The sequence below is a fragment of the Vigna unguiculata genome, chromosome 5, assembly GCF_004118075.2.
Source record: "Vigna unguiculata cultivar IT97K-499-35 chromosome 5, ASM411807v1, whole genome shotgun sequence".
NCBI lineage: Eukaryota > Viridiplantae > Streptophyta > Magnoliopsida > Fabales > Fabaceae > Vigna > Vigna unguiculata.
Genome location: NC_040283.1, coordinates 19,630,351 through 19,642,363, shown reverse-complemented (window position 1 = coordinate 19,642,363; position 12,013 = coordinate 19,630,351). Strand labels below are relative to the sequence as shown.

Here is a 12,013-nt window from a genome sequence, read left to right as displayed (position 1 = left end):
CCAAATAACAAATAATCCAAATTGTAGTATTATGTTGACATGTAACAAATTTTCACATATATTTTACATTTACTATTTTATTCTTTAATTTCTCTTGTTTTTATGATACAAAAGTTAACTTATTTATTAATTAAATAATTTTTGAAATAAATTGTCAACTATGTAAAAAAATATTGTCCTCATCCAAATCAGGCAAAAGAAGTGTTTAAAGAAAAATTTAGTTTGACTTCTGGAAGTTTTGGTAAAACCAAAATTAACTGTTAGACTTGTATGATAGAGCCCACAGGTTTGCTTATTAAGTTATGGGACAAACCACTAAGCTGGAAATGGTGTGCGTGTGCAGTGTGGGAAATGAGAATACTAGAAAGAAATCTTTGTGTAGATTATTCCTCAACTGAGATGAGATGTACATAATTTTATTTGGTATGCATCAAGTAGGGAAAAATCTTAACACCCTCACTCCCAGTTTCTGGAAGTATCCTCTTCCTTTCAAATTGAAGAGAGAAACAAAAGCAACATCAGGTAGTGTAATTCATGAATAAATGATAGAGAAGGGGCTAGGAGGGGTTGTGAATTATCCAAGTTCAGTTCAAGGAAATGGGGCCGTTAGTTTCATACCGAGTCTAGTTCTTGCTTTCTGCTACGATTCACTTTATAGATTTCTGTTGATGGTAATGTTTAATTCCTGAACTTTGACTCCGTATTATTCTGCACTCTACACTTTACAATGCCTAAAAATATATTTAAGATGAGTTTGTTTTAGCTTAAAATTAAAATTGAAGAGCTTTTGAAATAAAGTGATTATTGTTAAGTAGTTCTTACAAAAAGAATAAATTATTTATATTTAGTTATAATAATAAAAAAAATTAATTAAAAGTGTTCCTTTACGATTTTGAAGACAACTTTACCCATTTATTTCTATTAACTACTTTGAATAATTTATAAAACTAGTTATTTTTAATTTTTAATTTTCTTTTAAAGTAAAAAAAAAATCTAAAAGATTATAATAATTACTTTTTAAATTATTATTTTTTTCTAAAGAAAATCTCATTCAAACCCATCCTTTACCTTCTACTTTTTTATATGGAAGATGAGTATTTATGAAAAAACAGGGTTAGGTCTTTCATCCAAATAAGCTGGGCCCATTACATTCACACGTGCTTTCATCCTTCTAATCCTATTTTCTGAGTTCTGGAAGGTCACTAACCGGAATACCAATTCACAACAACATCGATTCTACCCACCTCGTCTACAGACATGGTTTGTTTTCGTTATCTTCCTTTTCTGTGTTTTAATTGAACGTTTTCAGTTTCAAATTTTAATTTTGAAGTATGGACATTTAGGGTCTTATTATTGTGTGTTTGATTCCAGGCTACACTTGCTGATTCTTTTCTTGCCGACCTTGATGAACTCTCTGATAATGAGGCTGAAATTCCGGTAAGCTTCTTCTTCTTCTTCATCATCATTTTATTTATTTTTATCTAAACCGCCAAGTTTGAAAGAATTCAGGCAAAGTTTTGTTACGAATAAGGTGGTTGGTTCCTTGTTGTTTCAGGAGGATAACGATGTTGATGCTGCTGACATGGAAGAGGATGTTGATGGTGATCTGGCTGACCTAGAAAACCTCAACTATGATGACTTGGACAGTGTTTCCAAGTTACAGAAAACCCAGAGGTACATTGATATTATACAGGTTAGTTGCTCTCATTTCTTTTGAAGCTATTATAAATTGACCACAGTGAAGCATTTAAATTGTGGATGCTGTTTCATCGTGTTCCTTGATATTACGCCAAATTGGGGACAGATGCTGTTGATGCAGCCACCATTGTGATCTTGTTACAGTTGCAGACACCCTATAAAACTTGATGTTGCAGCCAAAATCATGGTCACGTACTGTTGCTTAAAACCTTGCTCCCAGTTGTTGTTGGTGGGACCTCCAATATCGCTACTCCTACTGTCACAATTTTAAACCAGGCTTGTCTGTGAACAGTCATTGTTATTGCTATTGTTGTTGGGTGCTTTATTGACTTTTGTAGAATCTAAAATCAGTTTGTCTAAGCTGGGAGTTTAGGTTTCTTTCTTTTTTATGTTGTAAATGGTGTTCTGTCTTTTTAGTTTCAATTTCTTTTTTCTGATATCTACGGTGTTTTATTTATTGAGACATACATATTGACATTGGTGCATGAATAAAGGAAAATGTTATTTTTTATTGCAGAAAGTGGAAGAGGCCCTTAAAATGGGGTCAGATGTCTCGACTCAGGGAGTGAATCTAGAAGATGATCCTGAATATCAATTGATTGTGGATTGCAATGCTCTGTCAGTTGACATTGAGAATGAAATTGTTATAATCCACAATTTTATTCGTGACAAATATCGATTGAAATTTCCTGAGCTTGAGTCGTTGGTGCATCACCCGATCGATTATGCACGTGTCGTTAAGAAGATAGGAAATGAAATGGATTTGACTCTTGTTGATTTAGAAGGGCTTTTACCCTCAGCCATTATAATGGTTGTGTCTGTTACCGCTTCAACTACAACTGGCAAGCCTCTTCCGGAAGAAGTCCTTAGTAAGACTGTTGAGGCCTGTGATCGAGCACTTGATCTTGATTCAGCGAAGAAGAAAGTTCTAGATTTTGTTGAGAGTAGAATGGGTTACATTGCACCCAATCTCTCTGCTATTGTTGGCAGTGCTGTTGCAGCTAAACTCATGGGCACAGCTGGTGGCCTGGCATCTCTAGCAAAGATGCCTGCTTGTAACGTTCAGCTTCTAGGTGCCAAGAAAAAGAATCTTGCTGGGTTCTCCACAGCAACATCTCAATTTCGTGTAGGTTACCTCGAGCAAACAGAGATATTTCAGACTACTCCTCCATCTTTAAGGATGCGAGCATGTCGACTCCTGGCTGCGAAGTCTACACTTGCAGCACGTGTAGATTCCATACGGGGGGATCCATCTGGAAATACTGGAAGGGCTTTCAAGGATGAGATTCACAAAAAAATTGAGAAGTGGCAGGAGCCTCCTCCTGCAAAGCAACCAAAACCACTACCAGTTCCTGATTCTGAGCCTAAAAAGAAGAGAGGTGGTCGACGGCTTAGGAAGATGAAGGAAAGGTTAGCATAGTCTTAAATTCTTGTTTGTACTGGAGTTTTAGGTAGCTGTGTTGAAGGTATGCTGGCTTATGCCTTTTATTTTTTTTTTAAATATATGACCGGTTGATTCTAATTACAGGTATGCAATAACAGACATGAGGAAGTTAGCCAATAGGATGCAATTTGGAGTCCCAGAAGAGAGTTCATTAGGTAATTTTACCAGTTTGCTCTTGTCCTATTTGCATAGTAATTTTTTTCCTTTTGATTTTTTAATTTCATGCTTGAATTTATATTTATTATAGGGAGTTAGGGATTTATTTAGATGGAATAAAAAGGAAAACGGGAAGTAATTAGACTGTTAATAATTAAGTTGTGATAGTGAGGCAAAACCCTATGATAAGAACCAATGCCGATCACATAAGGAAAGCGAAGGATTAGTGGGAAAAATAAGGGAGGGAATTGAAAATATATCCACCCGCTAATGTAGTTGGTGGTAATGGGAAAAAAGGAATTTGATATTCTGTTAGGCTATTAGTGAAAAAGAGGTTTGAAGAGAAAAGTGAGCAAGAATTGAGTTTAGAAATTGGTGGGCGACAGGACTTTCTCTATTTCTTTAGTCCAGTGTGTTCGTCTGTATTTCACATCAGAGATTCCAAATAGCTAGCTTTTTCTATCCGTTTGTTATGGCAATTCTGGTCTAATTCCTAACAATTTATTAATCCAATTATACTAATAATTGATGGAGCAACTATGCGTGAAATTCACAACTCAAGTTGATGAATTCTGATATTTTTTAATTCAAAATGTTCTGAAAAGGCAGAGTATGAAGGCATCTCAACCCCAGGTTGGGCATGCAAATAGTGAAACTGAAAAATGAGTTGAAAATTAGGAAAATAGCTTGAAATATAATTGTGCGTTCGGTACTCGAGATATTGAGAAGAAAAGTCTGAGTTGCTCACTTTGGCACTCATCTGCATATTATATATATATATATATATATATATATATATATATATATATATATATATTCATACACACACACACACACATGGATATATATATGTGTATGTATGTATATATCAAAAACGTAGCAATGAGTACAATAACATAAAAGAAAGCAGAGCAGACTGTGCCTATGGATGGCAGTAGGCTACAATTCAGAATGGGGGAGAAGACTGCTTTATACAAATACAAGAAGTGCATATAATATATTATCTAAAATTTAAATCTAAAACTCCCTTTAAACTGGAGCATATAAATTATATGGAATTGAAATTGATACCCTTTCAAAGACTTTGAGGCCATCAGCAAGTTGATTATTTAAGTTGAGAAATTCAGTAGAAATTTCCTTGGCCAACAACTTCTCTCAATAAAATGACACTCAATCTTTATATGTTTGGTTCTTCCAGGAAACATTGGGTTAGAGGAGAAGTGAAGGGCTTCCTAGTTGTCACAATATAACTTCATTAGTTGAATATTAGAAAATCTTAACTCTTGAAGATGTTGTTTAATCCATATCAATTCACAAGTGACTATGTCCATTGCTCTGTACTGTACTCTACATCTGCACTAGACCGTGCAACATTCTCTTTCTTACTCTTCCAACCGATAATATTACTACCAATGGATATACAATACATTCTCTTTCTTACTCTTCCAAGAGATAATATTACCACCAATGGATATACAATATCCAGTTGTAGATCTCTTGTCTGATGGATATCCTGCCTAATCAACATTAAAAACCTAGAGATTTGTCACTTTATCTCCATGCAATAGACCTTGAGCTGGAGTTCTCTTAATATACCATAGAAGAATAGGGATCACAAATTCTAATAACGGGGAGCTAGCATAAATTGACTAACAACATCGACTGCAAAAAAAAAAATCTTGTGATTGCAAGATAAATGAGTTTTCCCACAAGTCTTCTATATCTCTCTCTGTCAGAATATGGTTCACGCCTTTCTCCCGTTGACTTCTATATCTATGTGAATATTACTTCCTTTTCTTCTCAGCATTACTCCTGCATTCTTGTGCGAGTGGAGGCTGGTCACATCCAAACTTGTATAAATAGGAGTATCCCTTTTCCTCCAAAAACACTTTTTAGTACTCTTCTCTTATCCTGGGTCTTAGCCTTGCCAGTTCCGTAACTTCAGTATATCACACAAGAGATTCCTTTTATATCCCAGGGCCTTGTGCAACAAATGGCGAATAAGTCTTTAAAGGAAGTGATTAACCACACGTTATGAGTTCAGCCATTGAGCATTCATTATCTTCTGATTGTATTTCAATTTCCTCCTCTGTGGTGATGGTATCCTTGACCAAGAAAACAAAGCTCTATTCATATAAATCAGGAAAAGTAGTTCTTTCCTTTGAGTTTTTCAGTAGTAATGGTATGTGTTCCAGAGAAAGACAACTGGACCAACTGATGATATGTTTGGGAACCAAAACATGAAAGAAAATCTCCTTCTAGGACTAAAGGAGAAGAGTGAAGAGCCGGTGCTTGTCAATGACATAAGAAGATAACATCTAATCATGAATTTGTTAGAGACGTTGTCCAGAAAAAAAGATAAATTGATGGCAGCTGGCAACAGATGGTGGCAACAGGTAGTGGTGTGGGACAGTGATGTCCAGTGGTGGGAGGTGGTGGTGGATGATGGTCACCATTGATAGAGGCAGCAGAGTGAATTAATGTGCTCTGATACCAACTTGAGATATTGAGAAGAAAAGTCTGAGTTGCTCATTTTGGCACTCAGCGGTATATTATATATATATATATATATATATATATATATATATATATATATGTATGTGTATATATATATGTGTATATATATATGTATATATATATATATGTATATATATTTATATGTATATGTATATGTATGTAATGTGTATAAAAAAGAAGCAATGTGTGCTCTGACAGAAAAGAAAGCAAAGCAGATTGCCTACTATAGATGCCAGCAGTATACAATTCAGAAAGAATAGGAGAGAAGAAAACAGCTTTTTACAATTACAAGAAGTACATATATAATATATTATCCAAAGTTTAAATCTATCAGGTACAAGTATAACAAATAGTATTACAAGCCTTAGGCAGAATATTATGCCTCTAATGTTCCATGTTTGCAATCCAGGTCAAAGTACAATGGTAATAAAAAGGTAAAGCTATTGCATGCTTAGCCAAATTGCTAACACCATAAGCCCCTCAAGTCCTAAAATGGCATTAATTACTATGTATGAAATCCTTTGGAAACTTCAAATGAAAAAGTTTTAATCTCTCCTTATATTCTTATACTTTTATGCATGTGAATTATAGGAGATGGTCTGGGTGAGGGCTATGGAATGCTTGGTCAGGCTGGCAGTGGCAAACTACGTGTGTCTGTTGGTCAAAGCAAACTTGCTGCAAAAGTTGCAAAAAGGTAAGTGCTCCTCATTGCTTGAGTTCTATAATATTATGCTCTAGTTACTTGATATTCTGATTTTGTGGCGAGATGATAAATTACCACCCATGTCTCTGGTACATTATTTATCTAACTGACCACGATGACAATTCTGGTGGACTATTATTCATTTGTCAGATTCAAGGAAAAGAATTATGGTAGCAGCGGTGCTACATCTGGTTTGACATCAAGTCTTGCATTCACACCAGTTCAGGTTTGCACATCTTTTTGTTGTTTTTGTATATTTCTCCTGCTCTCTAGTACCTAACTAGTGCAAAAGTAGTGAATTTTGCACAAAATTGTCATGAGAAGTTGTAACTGGAAACATTGTTTAGCATTTAAATAATTTAGCCTGTACCTATAGTCTTTGGAATAGCAGTCATCCTGTTATCACTCCAAAATTAGTGAATTTCTCCCAAATTGGTTGTGGGAAGCTGTGAATGAAAACATTGTTTAGCATTTTAAATGTTTAAGCTTGTATCTATCCATAGTGCTTGGAGTAGTGATCATCTTTCTATCTCACTAACACTAGTGTTTTTGGGACTGACCAAGGTAGTTGAATTAGGATAATAATTATGAATTGGAGAGCCAATTTTCCAAATTGCAATCAAAATGTATTGTGAATAGTAAGATTCACTATTAATGTAATAAGTTGAACATGCTTGAAAAATTGAGGAGGAAATCTGATTCAATTCCTTGATTGTAAACCAGTGCAAGAGGGTACATGAGAAAACTCTACTATAAGAGTGGGCTTAAGCTTAATTCAGCCTCATAAAACAGGCTTGTAAGATGAGATTCAAACCCACTTATATATTATAATTTGGTCATATGTCTAGTCAATGTGAGTTTTCCAACACTCTGTCAGCTGTAGTGAAAATCTCAAGTGTGGGAATAGGAGCAACACAATAGCAGGTGCCATGATAGGCCTAATAAACTTGACTAAGATAGGTTCGAAATGGTGCTAATACTCAACACGACTACTTTTCTTATATTCAGAAAAAGAAACCTATACAATAAATAGATAAAAGAGATTTGATATCCTCTAATAACAAAAATATGATACAGGACATAAATAAAAATGTTCCTAATAATACATGTATCATGTAGACATTCTTAATTGTATAGGATCAACTCCTTATTTCCATAATTAGAATAGATTGTTGAAAACTGGGAATTAACTACAAAAAAAAAAACTAAAAGTTAAAAGTTATAGTGGTTATTGCTAAGTTTGGCAAGTGTACTAAATCACACTAGTAGTAATTTGGAAAGTTTGAGCATCATTTTAAAAGGGATTTGCGTGTGTCAAGCTAATTGTATATCAATACTAATTCAGACTAATAATATTAACACTATTTGATTCAAATTTTGCAATAGTGATGATTCTAAATTCAAAACATATAAAACTACTAAATTAAAGTTATGTTACCCGAGCAGGGCATAGATTCACTGGAGTTGATTTCATGAACTGAACTCAATGCAATACTCTACACAATATATTTCTAACAACTCAAATATTCACACCACAAGTTCATAAGTACTAATTCCTTAGAGACAAGTTCTAACCCTCCATGTGAAAATACTAATCCCTTAGTTATTTTAACACAAGTTTTGCATTAGGGAAAGGTGTTTAGAATGACCAAGAGATTATATTCTATAAGTTGTTCTATCCTTGTCTAAGTTTCAAAGCATTTTCCAATGTTTAGATACTACAAAATAACATAGATAATCAATCATGCACATGAAGCCTCAGGAAAGAACACAAGAGTCATGAAAGAAACTTATATTACATAAGAGAAAACTACATGAAGTTAAGGTACATTGCATCCAATCTCAATGAATAGGTGAGTTAGCTACTTCTACACATGAGTAGCACAAAAATGGAACAAAAGTGGAATGAATGAAGATGGAAGTGATTCTTGAACTCTCCATGTGCCTCTTCCCTTCTCTAGGTCTCCAAAAACTTCCCCTTTTTGCTCACATCTCGACTTTTAAACAGCGGTTAGAAAACAACTTCTTATTGGGCAAACCTAACCTCTCGCTGGGCAAGTGGTTGCTTTTCGTGTCAAAGCAAACTTCCTCTACTCGTTGAACAAATAGTCCTCTTGTTGGGTGAAAGGAAGACTAGCTGAGTGAGCTAAGGTGATTTTCTCCGGTGAGAAAGCCTCTAGCTGAGCGAGAGAGTCTTACAAAACTTCTTCCAATCTTCCTCAAACTTCCCATTCTCTTCAAAAGTTCAACAAAGAGGCTAATCAATTCTATTTTCTAACTAAAACGTTTAAATCTAAATTTTCCATGAAATAGTCACAAAATGCATGACACAAAGACAAATAAGGGTTTTCAAAAGCATGAGAAATAAATAATTATCATACTTATTAGTTGCTTAAGGGGCTTAGAGCTCATACCTTCTCAATTCCCTCTCGACTGAATGCTTGCTCACCCCTTGTACTTTCCCTTCACATTTATCACCATTCTCTCCTTGCTTCAACACGTCTTGACAGTTACGAGTTACACGGAATTCCTGGTGTATAATGCACCTCTGGCCATGTTAATCATTAGATTTTCCAGGTCTTGTTTGGAGAATTTCATACTACACACAAGTCCTGAAAGTAAAAGAATATTGAGCCTTTGGTTAAGTTGCTGAAAAACGTGGCCAGGTTTTCTCATGTATGTAAACTGCTGTATCTAGGCCATGTGTTGGTTGTTCATCAGATGAGTTAAGTATGTTTTTAGTCCTTGAACTTTGACTCAAAATTGGAATTCATCCCTGTCAAAAACTTCGATACATTTTGGTCCCTAAACTTAAAAAATGAATTAATAGTCCTTTTAACAAAAATCAAGTTAACTTTTTTTGACATGTCGAACGCGTTTTATGTTAGTATTAGAGTTGTTTACACCGTTTGACACATTTTCGGTTCAATATCTGCTGAGAAATGCGTTCAACACCTCAAAAAAAGTTAACGTAATTGGATTAAAAAGACTATATTCATTCATTATTAAAGTTTAGGGACCAAAATGTATCGAAGTTTCAGAAAGGGATGAATTCCAATTTTGGGTCAAAGTTCAGGGACTAAAAACATACTTAACCCGCATCAAATTGACTAATACCTACTTAGATGAAAGCGATAATTCAGTTTTGTAGTTGACGATTTCCCAGTTTTTCTCATTTAGATAAACTTTAGTGTGGGTTTGGATTGGGGCAATTTGGGGTGTAATGTATTTTTTGAAGAATTTTAAATAACCTACTGTAAAGTAAAGTGTTTGGATGCAACATTTAAAAAGTAATTAAAATTCTACCATTTTAGTAAAGTGTTTAGTAATCCTCACTTGTGTGTGTGTGTGTGTACATGTATATATTATATATATTTTGTAAAAAATTTAGATTTAATGGAATTGTTTTAATACTAGTAATTATTTTAAGTTTTAAAATTTGATCTAATATTAACAATGTATTCAAGTTTATTAAATATTTAAAAATTGACCGTTGCTTATTTAATATTAAATTTTAATACCTCCAGGGAAAATTGAATTATTGTGTACAAATAAAAAAATTGAAATATAAGACATTTGAATTACTTTGTCCAAACAAAGCGATTGAAAAATGAAGAAAATCCTGTGCATCTAATCCAAAATTTATTTATTTCAATTGTACGAATTGCTAACAAAATTAAAATTCCTATTGGCTGCCATTTCTCGGTTCACAAAAATTTCACATCAAAACAAGTTATAATTTGGTTTATTTGAGTCACAAATTTGTGAAGTCGTCAAAAAATAGTGTACAAGACAGCAAATATTTCTATTACTTAGCTTTAGCAAGAATGTCTTCTTGCCCTAGGTTAAGCTTTGGAAAGTTGTTCTGTACTTATGTGCCTTGTGAAACCTGATGCCTATGTTATGTATAAAACAGTGGAAGAACTTTCGAGTTCGAAGTTCCTTGTGTGCTTCTGTTCTGCCTTCTGTTTGCTTGGTATTTCCAACTGATGGTTTCTGTGCAACACTTTTGGTTTTGATTGATACTGAGAGACGTGAAAGATTTGTAGACTGGGTGTATTCTATCGCATCTTATAACTATACTCAGTAAACTGAGTTTGAATTTTAAATATGTTTTACTAGGTTAGATATGATTAAAACATGAGAAGCGGCACTTCTGTTTTTCCAAAAAAAAAAGAGAAGCAGCTAGTAAATGAGGCAAGAAAATAATTTTAAACACGTTAGTTGTGAAATCCTATTTTAAATTAGACAAAAAAATGAAATTGGGATAAATGTTTGCTTTCCGGTGGAATTCAGACGTTTTAGTAGGTTTAGGTCCCTGGTTGCCACAATATGCTATTCATGGATTAGTAGCTATGGAACACAATTTTTGGCAACAATGTATTTCGCAGGATTTAATATTGGATAGCATATACACGTGGTCTTTCTTATGAGTTAGTTCATATCAATAATTTCACTGATATTAATGATCGACAATGGAATACTTGATCTTGATAGCACTTTTTGCACAATAACCAGTTACTTTTTCTTTCGTTCAAGTTTTGCATTAATATTGAGTTACATATATTGTTGTTTTTCAGGGGATTGAGCTGACAAATCCACAAGCTCATGCACATCAACTTGGTAGCGGAACTCAAAGCACTTACTTCTCTGAAACAGGAACATTTTCGAAGATTAAGAGGACTTGAAACCGTGCATGAATTCAAACATGCCTAGAAACTGTTGATGCCGATGGATATTACTTCATAGGTTTACGATAGATTTTTGAAGAGTAGCCGTGTCGTTGATACGTTAGCATGTATATGACTTGTGCTATGCCTTAGACTAGATTCCTTTTCGTAGTAACATAAATGATGATCGATATAGTGACCATTTTCATGAGTTAGCTTGAGAAAAAAAACATTCTCATTGGAATCGACCAAGTTTTGGTATATTAATGCACCCCAAAGAGACTCAAGTCAACAGCCTTTTATCAATGAATAGATCCGGAATGTAGTTTTATATTTCAGATTACCCTTTATAGACTAAAAGTGTGTTGCTGTGTTCTTTTTTCCCAATTTTTGTGTCAATTGAGATCAAGTTTCTTTGCTAACAATTTTAGGTAAATTCTTCACGAATATGAAAATCGTTTTTGTCCTGCATCTTCACTAATAAGAATTTTTTTTTTTTTGTTTTTTTCTGGAAGCAAAAGATAATTTTTGGGTTACACAATTTTTAAGTCATTTTTTTTTCTTAAAAAGTAGAGGCCTGAATTACACAACCTAAAAGCGAAAGAAGACTTTTGTATTGTGTAATTTAGAAGCCAAAAATGATTTTTAAATTGTGCAATTTAAAAGATATAAAAAATGTAACACTTCTAATTAGTAAAATTATTTTACTAATTTAAAGTATTTTAAATGTTATTAAGTAATGGAAAAAAGGTTGGATTCAACTGGTCGACTTGTCAGATCATCCAAAATGGGATGAGTTGGGTTGAAAATTCCAACCTGTTAACC

The 12,013-nt window shown here is 33.9% G+C and overlaps 1 protein-coding gene across 1 annotated transcript; it reads left to right on the top strand.

Moving 5' to 3' along the window:
* The first annotated feature begins 1,112 nt into the window (after nucleotides 1-1,112).
* Nucleotides 1,113-11,548, top strand: LOC114185464 (U4/U6 small nuclear ribonucleoprotein Prp31 homolog). Its single transcript, XM_028073198.1, has 8 exons — nucleotides 1,113-1,260; nucleotides 1,372-1,437; nucleotides 1,556-1,693; nucleotides 2,216-3,108; nucleotides 3,227-3,297; nucleotides 6,407-6,509; nucleotides 6,669-6,744; nucleotides 11,099-11,548. The coding sequence occupies exons 1-8, from the start codon at nucleotides 1,258-1,260 to the stop codon at nucleotides 11,204-11,206; spliced, it is 1,458 nt and encodes a 485-aa protein (XP_027928999.1). The 5' UTR covers nucleotides 1,113-1,257; the 3' UTR covers nucleotides 11,207-11,548.
* The last annotated feature ends 465 nt before the right edge of the window (nucleotides 11,549-12,013 follow it).

Excerpts from the sequence above, each read along its gene's own strand:
- LOC114185464 (XM_028073198.1), top strand. Across the intron at positions 3,109-3,226 it reads CTTAGGAAGATGAAGGAAAG|GTATGCAATAACAGACATGA; the intron begins GTTAGCATAGTC and ends TTCTAATTACAG. Across the intron at positions 6,510-6,668 it reads GCTGCAAAAGTTGCAAAAAG|ATTCAAGGAAAAGAATTATG; the intron begins GTAAGTGCTCCT and ends TTCATTTGTCAG.